Genomic DNA, 11479 nt, shown 5'->3' on the forward strand with positions numbered 1-11479 from the left:
ACGGGGGTATCTGAGGACCCCAAATTTGGGGAGCTAGTCCAGGACTGTTCTGCCAACATCCTAGATTTTTTGGGGATTTTTTTGGGCCCCCGGGACCCCTGTAGATGGGGTGAGGAATGTAGTGTTGGGGGAATCTGACTGGGGCATTGCAGCTGCCTCTCCCGCCGAGTTGGAGACGGATGGGCTGGGACCGGTTTGGGGGGGGGGGTGTCCCCAATTCTGACTGGGAGTGGAGGAACCCTATCCTGAGCTCTCTTGTGGGGGTCCCCCCTGCCTAGGGCACTCCCCACCCCCTGAGCCAGCCGAGAGGAAGGAGGCCAGCGATGCGACTGGGGCGGCTCCTTTCTCCTTCACCCCAAATGTGAGAGATGCACCCCAAATTTTGCTCCCTTCAAAATAGGGGACCAGGATCTCAGGGGAGAGTAGCTGAGGTAAGTGGGGAGGAAAGTGTCCCCTGTTTTCAGGAGAGACGTGGCGGTTGGGGGGGAGGTTTGGAGGTGCGTGCCGGGGTGGGGTTGGGCTTTGTCAGTCTTGGAACTGGGGGGACAATAGGAGAGGCTTTCTCTTATGCCCCTAAATTGCAGTTGCCAAGATGGAAACCAAAGGCTGAGACCAGAGGGCCCCGAACATCCCCAGCCATTAGTATAGTGTTTGATATCTGTTTCACCCCCACAAAGGCTCTGCCGAGGATGGGAGCTGGGGGCAGCTGTACAGTTTGGGGGCTGTGGAAGGTGGAGTGAGGAGCAGGAGGCCTTGGCAGGATTTGCTGTAGGGCAAATAGGGGTCTTAAGGGAGGGGTCTGGCATCTCTGGGGCCTAAAAAGCCTGCTTACACCTACCATCTTAGATCTTTTTGATTGCTAAGAGTTTTGGGGGGTGTGTCGGAAGGGAGGGTGGTAAAAGGTGGGATGGGAGGTGGGAGGATAATTTTTGGGTTTTAGAGGATATTGTTTTGATTTGCAGAAGGGATTTTGGCCCTTGGATTTTGCTTTCTGAGGGGTGCTTTTAAAAAATCAGGTCCTGGACAGGAGAAAGGCTGAGGGAAGGCCTACGGTGGGGGTGGGAAGAGGCATGTTTGTCTCAGCTTAAACGTGGCTTTCTGGGGTGGGCATGCCTTCCTGAGCCTGATGGATGGGCTGATGGGGGTTGTTGCAGGGGTTGGGACTTGGGTCCTGGGGGGCCACGGGGAGTGGGAACAGCTCTGGGAGTTGAATACTTGGACCCCCGGTCCAGATGGCTTTCTTTCTGGGCCCTGCTGCTCCCCTTTCTCCCTGGCCTCCATTTCCTGCCTTTGGCCTCCATCTTGTGGCAGGCCCAGGGCCCAGGGAGACTTCCGGCCCCCCTCTCCCAACCATGTTTCAGTCCCACCACCTCTGGATTGCCAACTTCCATCCCTGCTGTCCTTGGCCTCCTGTTCCTCCTTGCTCTCTCTTGGGTTCTGACCCAGAGAGGGGAGGAACGGACACAGGAAGCCTTGGGTCCCTGCCCTTGCTGAGTCGGGAAGCAGTTTGTTGGTCCCCCATAGTCACTCCCTATTTCCTCCGCCTCTTACCCCACCCTAGAGATCCCCTAAGTAGTTTCTAGGGAAGATGGTTTCAGTCTTATACTGCAAACCCTTAGGACCCTCTCCCTCCAGTTGCCTGCTCAGCTCCTAACTCTGGTTTCTTGTTTTCCCCAACCATTTGGGGGCCATTTTTGCCTTTTATGCCTTCTCTATATCCCTACTCTTGGTTGTAGGGGACTTCCCAGCACTGTCTTGTGCTCCCTTCCTCTCCACCCACCCCAGTCCTGCTCCCGCCCCAGCAGCACACTGTGGTTTGTACGGCACTGTGGCCACGTCCAAACCACACTGTGGTGTTAGAGCGAGGGTGGGGGAGGCACCGCTGAGGCTTGGCCCCGGAGGCTACCCTGGAAAAGTGACATAAAAAACATCTGGGGCCTTCATGCAAAGTTGGGGGTTGCAGGGGGAGGTGAAGAGGGAGGTATGAAAGCACTGGAAATTTAAAATTCCCAGGGAAGTCTCAGGAATACTGACTGCCAGAGACCCTGGGAGTAAGTTCTGCCTCCAGAGAGCAAAGTAGAGTCTTTGTTGCCCACACCCAGCTCCCCTGGCTCTAGCAGCACAGAAATATTGGCACTGGGAAGAGAGTCTGCCAATATTGGCTGAGCTGCTCCAGGCAGAGTGGTGAGAGCTGCCAAGGGGGGGCTGAGCCCCTGAGGGGCTAAGGAGAGAGGGCCCCTTGCACTCCAATAATGTTAAACGAAGGCACCAAGCTGACAGGGAGATCTTTATTGTTTTCTGTATAAAAAAGTCCATCAGCTCAAAAGGGATTAAAGGGGTTGGAGGCAGATGCTTATACTGGAACAGCAAGGTGGGCAGCCCTAACAGCCTTTCGACCCTCTCTCATGCAGGCCTTGCTCAGAGTCCCAGGCGATCCACAGTTCCAGGGTGAACAGAGAGAGGGGTCAGAGGTGGAAGGCTCAGCGAGAGAGCAGAGGAAAATCAGCAGAGGTCATGAGAAGGCCAGAATCCAGGGTCAGGCTGTCTGGAACAGAAAGTAAAATGGGCCGAGATGGCGCGAGCCCCAAGTATGCTTCCAAGACAATTCCTGCCTCCCCAATGCCAGGCTCCTTACTGACGCAACCCCCTGCATTGTGTATGAGTGAACCTTCTCTTCCAAAGCCCCTGTACAAGGGAGGAGGCTCCTGCTGAGACCTTCCCCTACCATCCAAGTGAGTACTTCCTCCCCCACCCCTTCAGCTGGTTGTAGGAGGAGGAGGACTCCTACCCTGGTCGAAGTTGAGTTTCTTGGCTGGAGGAGTTTCTCCTAGCCCTTCAATATCCACCAGGTCACTGTTGGCGTCCGAGTCGTTCAGAGCACTGAGTGTCACATCTGGGAGGGGGGCATAAGCTAGGCTCTAGGTTCCCTGACTGCCACCCCGGCTTCCCCAAGTTTCAAGCTCGCCCTCCCTCCCCTACCCCAGCCACTCTCTGCGAACCTTCACTGGGAGAGGAAGGTAGATTTGTCTTTCTTTAACTCAAGCCCAATTCTCTCACTGAACCTCAGATGGGACATTTAACCCCAAAGCAGCAACTCCACAGCCCTCACCAGCCTTTTGTTTCTTTATGGGGGGACCCCCAGCCTCAGGGACACTGGAGCTGCTTGGTGGAGGGGCAGCTGGAGGAGGCGACAAGACACCAGATGTCACCTTCTTGGGCCCTTTCTTGGGTGACTCAGCTGGAAGGGGGATACCAGAGTCTTCATATACCTTGCGCTTCACGGTGGCCTTTATCTGAGCCCTGAAAAGAGAGAGCAGGTTAGGAAGGGAGTCATCAGAGAGGATGCGGGAAGAAGGGAGGGGAGGGATGCGGGTAATGGGCCACCCTGAAGGAATACTGTGGAGCCCCTTCAGAACCTGGGTAAGAGTCCAAGTTAGGACCCTAACCCTTTGGTAGGGTTCTCATATTCCTGAAGCTTTTCACTCACTTAGGGCAGGTGGAGTTTGAAGAATGGATTCCCTGAACTGAGTAGTGGGAAGGGCCCATTTCCTAATTCTCATCTGGGAGAGATGTATGGATGTGGAAGGCTACCTGATTCGCCTTGGTGATCTACAGGTAGATTCTGATCAACCAGTTCAGAATCACAATATCCCTGGAAACATTACAGTCGTAAAGTCTCAACAGATCTGTATAAATAACCAGGCAACTCCCATTACCAAATTCAATTACTGGGTAGCCTGGGCAACCTAGAATCAAATTCTTGGAAGGTCCTGATTACCAAAGCATTTTAGTAACTTCTGACCAACTATGACAATTCTTTTATCTTTCAAGAGGATGGTAACAAAATTAGCAACAACGTAGAAAAGATGTTGAGCTGGAAGGGAGTTCTGAGGAAGCTGGAACAATGGTTACGGAGGAAGACAGTTGCCCACCCCCCCGCCCCCTTTCTCCACAGCCAACCCTCCCTCACACAGTCCGTTCCTTGATGACACAGCTGATGTGATTAAGATCGTCCCCAAATCGCTTCACAGCAGCCCTCAGCATCTCTATCTCCGTTTCCGTCCACTTGGCACTGTCAGAAGGGGAGAGGGGAATAGCGAAAGTGGGAGGAGGAGGGGTGTGGAGCCAGCCACAGCAACCAGCCTCCTCCCCTCAAAATCTGGGGTCCCTCCCATGGATCCACAGAGGTTCTCCTTAAAAAAAAGTTCTTAAGACTCCGTGGGAACCCCGAGGACCCCCAACCACATTATGATATTGCAACCACCACCACCTTATAAGAAAACCTCTTCCCCATCAACGTGAAACAGCTGCTGTAAGCAGTCCACTGAAGCCAATTCGACATGTAGGGGTCTACAAACTGAAGACCTGAACACAGTCTGCAGCAGTCTGAGGGAATTCCACAAGATTTGGGGTGGGTGGGTAGTGGTGGTGGTCTTATGGTCTGCGGTTCACAGCACGGCAGAGCTGTAAAAATGAGTCCGGGTTACGAGCCTCAGTCTGTGGTTTTATCTGTCATTCATTCAACAATCATTTATTAACACCTCTGCGCTGTGTCAGGCACAAAGGCAAACTAAAATTAACATCTGTCCCTGCGCTAGCGAGTGTCCGTGTCAATGATCGAGTCTAAGCGTCCGCTCTCAGCGTCCACGTCCCAGTTCGGGCTCACGTACCCGGCGGGGGAAGAGTCGGCCACGGGATGCAGCTGCATCGTCAGCTCCCCGAGCTTCGTGAAGGCGGCACCAGCCGCGGAGAAGATCTCTCCGACCTGGGGGCGGGACAGCATTACCGGGGCACACCCCCGCGCCGTTCCGCCGTGAGCCCCTAGCCCCACCCCAGGCTCGCCTCCAGCTCCCCGCTTCGCGTCCCGGGCGGAAGAGCCCGGAGCCAACTGGGGGTCCCCGCCTTCCCGTGGCCGCCAGGGAGCGCTATCCGCCAGGGAGGTCGAACCTTTGTGGATGCTGACGTCATGGCCCCGCGCGCCTCCGCAGGGAGACGCCGCCGCCGCCGCCGCCACCACCGAGCCGGGACGGGAAAGCTGGCGGGTCGAACCGCTCCAACCCGCGCAGGAAGTCCCGCCCCTCCCCGCAGCTGATTTGCTCAAATTCGCAGCGCCACCACCGTAGTTACTTAGGCCGCCTCGGCGCACTGAGGGAAGGAGTGGATACACCGCCTCACTTCCGGCCGGGCTTCACTCCACTTCCGTCGCGGTTGAGGGGTCGAAATTGCCTACTTGGGGGCCTATCTCCTCCAGCCCCAAAAGCCACCCCCCACAAGCCAAGCACAGACACAAGGATTCAGAGGGCAGTTTCTCTTTATTGTGGTACGGGACAAAGCGAAAAAGGGGCTGGAGGAACAGATGACGGTCAGTCCCAGCCTCCCTCCACTGGGGTCGGGCACCAGAGATGGGAGAACAGGGATTAAATCTCTCTCCAGGAAAACCGAGTCCCGTAGAGGGCACCAGAATGGGGGATCATGAGAGGGTGAGGAGAACCTTTAAATAGAGGAGGGGGCTGAAGAGGGTAAACACGACTGTGCTCTAGCGCACCATATATTCCTTGCGCTTATTGAGCCGAACTTGGCAGAAAGAGAAGCCTCCGAGGAGGAGGTAAAGGCTCGCAGCGATGAAGCAGTTGTAGCTGACTTGCTCGTAAAGGTTGTATATGTTCTGGGGACCATTCCTAGGGGTTGGATTAGGCAGAGAAGTGTCAGAAACATTAACAGCAGCCAACATTTACTGAGCACTTACTATGTGCCAGATATCATTCCAAGCGCTTTTATGTGTATTATCTTATTCAAGTTTCTCACCCTATGGGGTGAGTTCTTTTATAGCATCCACTTTGCAGAGGTGGAAGGAGGCACAGAGAAGTAAAATATTTAAAGATGCCACATCTGAAGTGGTGGGTTTAGGATGGCCACTGAGGTCCGACTCCCATGACCTATCCCAACTATGCTAAAGAGAGCAGTTCTCAGCACGCACCCAGTTTCCAGGCTTCTGGGCCCCAAACATCAAGCTTCCAGCAATTCCCCGCCCATAATTCTGACCATAGGCTAAGCCACCTCCCACCTGCCCCCTCTGCCACCTGACAACTTACTCAAAATCTTTCTCCGTGAAGGGAACGTCCTCAATTAGCACAGCAGAATGGACGTTGAAAAAGATTCCGAGCATTACCTGAAAAAAGGGAATGGGTGGGTTTTGACCTCAGGCACCTGACCTGGTCACTCCCTAAACTCCTGCCACTTCTAATGTTGCCACAACATCTGGGTTTGGGAATTGCAAGAATGAGCTTGCATGGCTGTTGCTGAATTCAAACTCAGTCATACGGAACAGGGCGTGAGGTGGTGACATAGAGAGAACTTGGCTGGGGCAAGGGCAGGAATAGTCAGGAACCCAGATTATCCTCCTCGCCAGAGGCGTCATTATCACGGGACAGGGCAAAAGGGGTCAGGAAAAATCGAGGCTCCTTCATATTTCTTCCTGGAGTGGGGCGGGTAGAGTCCTGGGGAAACAAGACCCCAGCTAGCCATTTCAGGAACAAGCACTCCCTTTCCTCTTGGGCCCTCCCATTTGGTTCAAGCATCTCTCAAAAACCCAGCTCTTCTCCCTTTTACCATGAGGAGTCTCCAAATTTACCAGCCCGGGCTCCCATTCCAAGCTCCAACTCCCTCCCCCCACTACCCGTCCCGCTCCAGTTCCCCATTTCTCAATCTCAGTTCTGTCTCATTCTCCAGCGGCTAATCTACCACCCCCTCCAGCCTGCCCGATGCTTCCTAAGGCCTGGAGTCCGTTCGCCTTCCAGCCCTCCAACCCCGGGGCCCATGAGGCCCTCTCTGGTTCTCGCCAGCCAGTCCCCTCACCAACATGATCACTCCCCAAGCGCTGAGGACGATGCCGCAGGCGGCCAGCTTGGGCCCACAGCACAGAAGCGACGCCATGAAGGGAGTCAGGAATGGTTTAGCTATGGGCCGAGTGGAAAGGCGGTGAGAGTAAGCCCGGGATGCGCCGTACAGAGAAAAGCGAGCTTGAGTCAGGGGCTCGCGCCGCGGAAGACAGAAAGACCCGAAGGAGGCCGAGGGGGCGTGACCTCCAGACCCAACCATCGTGCCGGGGGCGCCAAGCGGAGAACGCTGGGCGACTCCGGCTTCTATAGAGACTTCGGCAGGAAAAGGCAGTGTCTGAAACCAGAGAACCCTCTCATGAGTCTTTTGTTGATCCGTGTAGCTGGGACACCAGTATTGCAGAAGCAATGGCCTCCGGCTTCTTGGCTCCCCCTCTCCAGGTTAGAATGGGAAAAGCCGGTATATCACATGACTAATTTTGGCAGATCACGTGACGAGGAACCAGGCGGTAGCTAGTGGTTGGAAAAGAGCCTAGATCTTGCGGAGCTCCTGGTAACCTTGGCGATGGGCTTTTAGGAGTAGAGGATTGGAACTATCTGATTTTCCCCTCAGATACCGTAGTTTCAGGTGGTATCCTGTGATGGGGAAATGGTGAGACAGATTTACACCGAGAGAGAACGCCTGCATTTCCTCTCTGCTTATCCCTACCTTTAATAGATATTGTGAAGCAATAAAAGGAGATAGGAGACCCTTCCTGAGGCCAAGTGTGCTATTGTGGCTAGAACGCTTTAAAATTGCGGAGGGCTCTTGGCATTGGGAATACTTAAGTAACTTTTTGTTACCAAATATTAATTGTTTTGGATGCCAAATACAGGAAAAATAGAGGCGTTAGGTAAAGTCTAGGGAAAGCAGATTCTGAGCAAGTTGTGAAGGTGAGTGGTCCTGCTAAATGTACTGGAGAAAGGAGTAATACACAAAAATGTCACTGCTGTAAATTAAAGAAACGGATTATAGGCCCTTTGAATAAGGTAAGGTACAAGATTTTAAAAATATGAATAGATCACTCCCTCCAAAGAAAAAGTTTTTATACTTCACTGATGAGAGATAGATTTGTAATAATTATTCGGGGAAATAAGGGTGTTTAAAGAACAGTTTTGCACTGAGCTTGTTGTGCATAATTGAGAGGGCTCATTTTGATCCCAAGACCCCAGAACTAGACAAAGAAACACTGTCAGTGGTTACCATAACTTTGTGGTATTTTCCATTTATTTTCTGCATACTGTTCTAAAAGGGTTGTGAAAGAGAACTTGGAAACTGGGAAACACATAGAGACCCCAGAATACTAAAGGGGCTGGGAAAGTGGCCTTGAGAGATTAATTTCATATCTCTTTTATTTGAGACTGTTTGGGGAAGGAAATCATTTGTGGGCAAGGTTTTTTTTTTTAAGATTTTATTGGGTAATTGGGGGGAGGGGAACAGTGCTGGGGAATTGGGGGAGGGGAACAGACAAGTTGCTGTCCTTTTTTGTTCTTCAGTCTAGTTGTGGAGGACTTCGCTTCACTGGCCCATGTTGGTATGATCATTGTGCTCTTCCCGGGTGAGGCAATCGGTCGCCGGTCATTGGTCGGCCACTCACAGCGGCTTCCAGCAGCTCACAGTGGCTCCCGGCAGCTCACACCGGCTGCCGGCCACTCATGTAGCTCACAGCAGCCTAGTTCCAGGCCGAGCTGTTGTTCTTCATCTTAGCTGTAGAGGGCCTGCGTCACTGGCCCTCAGTGTGGGATCCGAACCGCAGCCCTGCTGCTCAGAGCTGGCGCTCTCAAGCGAGCTCTTAAACTGCTGAGCCACTCGGCTGCCCCTGGGCAAAGGTTTTTATTCTGCCCTAGGAGAAACTGTCTTATTCCAGGAAGTTTGGGGGTATATGTGAGACTAGGAGAAACAGGAATGGAGGGAAAGTTTTCAGAGAACAGTCAGGAATTTTTAAGTTGGCCACCAAACGTGAAGTCTAGCTCCTGGGAAAGGAGAATTAGTTGACATAGTTCATTTCTCCAAGAAATCTTCCGCACCCACCCCTGAAAGCATTCTCTGGATGTTTGCAAGTAGGGTCAGTGCCTCAGGCTAGAGCAGGGTACCTTGTGCAGGTGCTGCCACTAAGGGCCAAATTCAGCCTGTAGCCTGTGCACATCCCTATAGCCAAGTACAGGGGGGGGGGGGGGTTTGTTTTTTTTTAAATTTTGTTTTTAATTTTTACATGGTTGATTAAACCAAAAGAATATTTTGTGACACATGAAGTTTCATTATCCATGAATAAAATTTTATTGGAACACAGTCATACTTATTCATTTTCATATTGTCTGTGGCTGCTTTTCACTACAATGGGAGAGTCGAGTAGTTGTGACAGAGATGGTGTGGCCTACAAAGCTTAACATTTTTATTATCTGACCTTTTACAGAAAAGGCTTGCTGCCCCCCTGGACTAGTGGGATACTGATGTAGGAGATTTAGTTGGGGGAGGAAATAGAGCACTAGCAGCAGAGACTTAGGAAACCATGAAATTCAAGATGGAAATGTCATTCGTAGAGCTGATCTGAAGTTTTCCACGTGGGGGTACCTTTGAGCTCAGATAGTGACACTGTTCTCTATGTGGCTTGGCTTCAAGTACTCATAGGGCAGGTCAAGTTGCTCATTCCGGGCTGTAATTTCCCTTTCCAGGTCTTCCAGATCTGTTTGGAATTGGTTTAGTACAGCCTTGGCCTTGTCACTAGAGAAATACTTTTCTTTGTGATGCCCGAGAGGCACCTAAGAAAGAACAAAGGATAGTCAGTTTCTAGTCTGAAGGCGGAAGCACCTAGAGCAGCGTTTCTCAACCTTCCTAATGCCGCGACCCCTTAATACGGTTCCTCATGTTGTGGTGACCCCCAACCATAAAATTATTTTCGTTGTTACTCTATAACTGTAATTTTGCTACTGTTATGAATCATAATGTAAATAACTTTGTTTTCTGATGGTCTTGGGTGACCCCTGTGAAAGGGTCGTTTGACCCCCCAAAGGGGTCGCGACCCACAGGTTGAGAACCGCTGACCTAGAGCCTAACGCCTCACTCTGATGTTTGCCTTCCAGCTGTCATTTCCCTTTCCCCAGAGTCCTCCTTTACCATATCTGGCTGGCGTCGACCCAGATGCCATGTGATGGTCATTTGAAGACAGGCCTGTTGGACATCAGGTAGTGAGCCCATCACTGTGGCCATTGTCACGTCTTCCTTGGTGGTGGGTGGGGGCATCCGCATTGTGCATGGGGCATTAGGGACCCAGGCATACCAGTCCAGCTGGGGGAAGAAAGTACAACCCTAGGATCCTTGTACTTAGGGTTTGAACCCCTGCCTTTCCCTTGGGCATCCCAAAGTTCATACACTTGCCTTCAGGGACCTGGGCTTTCAGCTGTCCATACCTGGCCCTGGTTGATGGCCCCATGCTGGGCAGTGCATGTGAAGACACACATGGTGAGGAAATGGCAGAGTTGATTCTGGGACTGGAAAGAGACAGGGAAACCTGGGCAGGAAAGGAATAGGATTTAGAGGCTGCAGCATGAGAGGAGAGAAATAGAAGCTGATGTCTTGGGATGTCTGTATTTTGGAATTGATGGGTGGTTGTTCATTTATTCAAATATACAGGGGAAAATGTACACACATTTTAAGAAAGGAAAACTGTATTAAAATTGTAATACTCAATATATACCAATAACAAAAGGTGAATACAAGTCACGTTTGACTTCTGCAGTTACAAGAGGTGCTCAAAGTGGTTACCATCAGCGTCCAGACACTTCTGATTATGGCGAACTACTGCTTGAGCAACATTAACCAAAGTGTCCACTTGTATAAATTTTTTTGGCACCCCCAGTATTTACATCAGACATAAGCTTCAATTCAGGCTCAAACAATATAGTTTATTTACCTTAGGCCAATTACTTAACCCTCTCTGAACCTCAATTTCTTCACCTGTAAAATGTGGATGATACCTACCTTATAAGTGAGATAATGTATCAAAATCACCTGTTATGTAACAAGTGCTCAGTAAATGGTAGTTATTGTCGGTATGGAAGGTTTAGGGACTGAAAAGGTCAAGTGATTAAATATCTTATACCTTAAAATGTGGTTAAGAATATAGGACTGCTTCCTCCTATTCTTACACAGGGAATTACAAGTGCCTGTTATGAGGTGAGGAATAAGAGAAGTCGTGGATTTCTAGTGTCACAGCCAAGAGATGCTTTCCACAAAGGTTATCTTAGACTACTCGTTTTACAGTCGAGGCGGGGACTCAGAGACCCAGTAATCCTGTCAGTTAAGTGGAACAAATACAATAACTCCCCTTTTATAAATTAAAAAAAAAAATCGGGGGGTGGGGGAGAGTGGGGCAGTGGATTGGGGGAAGTGGGTTGTCACTTTGAGGCGTAAAAAGTATAACTATTGCACTGTGTTGTACTCCTGAAACTAATTTTAAAAATAAAAAATAAAAATTTTGTTTTAAAAATCAAAGACCAGAGAGATTAAACTGCTTGTCAGGACACATAATTGGGAAAAGGCAGAAGCTGACCTTGTACTTGGGTTTCTGACTGCTAATCTCAGGCTATTTTTTTTTTTTTTTTTA

The 11479-nt window shown here is 50.9% G+C and overlaps 3 protein-coding genes across 7 annotated transcripts in view; all 3 read right to left on the reverse strand.

The window, feature by feature from the left end:
• Positions 1-2268: 2268 nt before the first annotated feature.
• On the reverse strand, positions 2269-5084 carry BACC1 (BPTF associated chromatin complex component 1). 5 transcript variants are annotated; one of them, XM_019665023.1, is made up of 6 exons: positions 4948-5084; positions 4671-4765; positions 3971-4072; positions 3110-3300; positions 2789-2893; positions 2269-2541 (listed from the first exon to the last, which is right to left on the reverse strand). In XM_019665023.1, exons 1-6 carry the CDS (start codon positions 4966-4968, stop codon positions 2537-2539), a joined length of 519 nt encoding a protein of 172 aa, XP_019520568.1. In that variant the 5' UTR covers positions 4969-5084; the 3' UTR covers positions 2269-2536. The 5 variants fall into 5 exon arrangements, with proteins under 5 accessions (XP_019520568.1, XP_019520566.1, XP_019520571.1 ...); XM_019665021.1 differs by having other exon boundaries at positions 2269-2545; XM_019665026.1 differs by lacking the exon at positions 3971-4072.
• A 196-nt stretch (positions 5085-5280) lies between these two features.
• RNASEK (ribonuclease K) lies at positions 5281-7265 on the reverse strand. The gene is made up of 3 exons (XM_019665027.1): positions 6856-7265; positions 6093-6169; positions 5281-5678 (listed from the first exon to the last, which is right to left on the reverse strand). Exons 1-3 carry the CDS (start codon positions 7096-7098, stop codon positions 5537-5539), a joined length of 462 nt encoding a protein of 153 aa, XP_019520572.1. The 5' UTR covers positions 7099-7265; the 3' UTR covers positions 5281-5536.
• Positions 7266-9203: 1938 nt separating this feature from the next.
• Positions 9204-11479, reverse strand: part of ALOX12 (arachidonate 12-lipoxygenase, 12S type) — a 26457-nt gene continuing 24181 nt past the window's right edge. The window contains exons 11-13 of the mRNA XM_019664804.1: positions 10284-10385; positions 9991-10161; positions 9204-9635 (exon numbers count right to left, since the gene is read on the reverse strand). Of these exons, the coding sequence (XP_019520349.1) occupies positions 9456-9635; positions 9991-10161; positions 10284-10385 (453 nt within the window). The 3' untranslated portion in view covers positions 9204-9455. The remainder of the gene's footprint in view (positions 9636-9990; positions 10162-10283; positions 10386-11479) is intronic.

This window comes from Hipposideros armiger, unplaced genomic scaffold (genome assembly GCF_001890085.2).
Source record: "Hipposideros armiger isolate ML-2016 unplaced genomic scaffold, ASM189008v1 scaffold_431, whole genome shotgun sequence".
NCBI lineage: Eukaryota > Metazoa > Chordata > Mammalia > Chiroptera > Hipposideridae > Hipposideros > Hipposideros armiger.

Bases quoted from the DNA above. Each gene is read 5' to 3' on its own strand.
- BACC1 (XM_019665021.1), bottom strand. From the start codon at position 4,968: ATGACGTCAGCATCCACAAAG. The intron at 3,301-3,970 runs GTGAGGGAGGGT...CTCTCTTTTCAG, and splicing joins GTCATCAAGGAACGGACTGT to GGCTCAGATAAAGGCCACCG. The intron at 2,546-2,788 runs GTAGGAGTCCTC...TTTCTGTTCCAG, and splicing joins GAAACTCAACTTCGACCAGG to ACAGCCTGACCCTGGATTCT.
- RNASEK (XM_019665027.1), bottom strand. From the start codon at position 7,098: ATGGTTGGGTCTGGAGGTCACGCCCCCTCGGCCTCCTTCGGGTCTTTC. The intron at 6,170-6,855 runs GTGAGGGGACTG...CCCTTTTTTCAG, and splicing joins CTTGGGGAGTGATCATGTTG to GTAATGCTCGGAATCTTTTT. The intron at 5,679-6,092 runs GTAAGTTGTCAG...TCCAACCCCTAG, and splicing joins TTCACGGAGAAAGATTTTGA to GAATGGTCCCCAGAACATAT.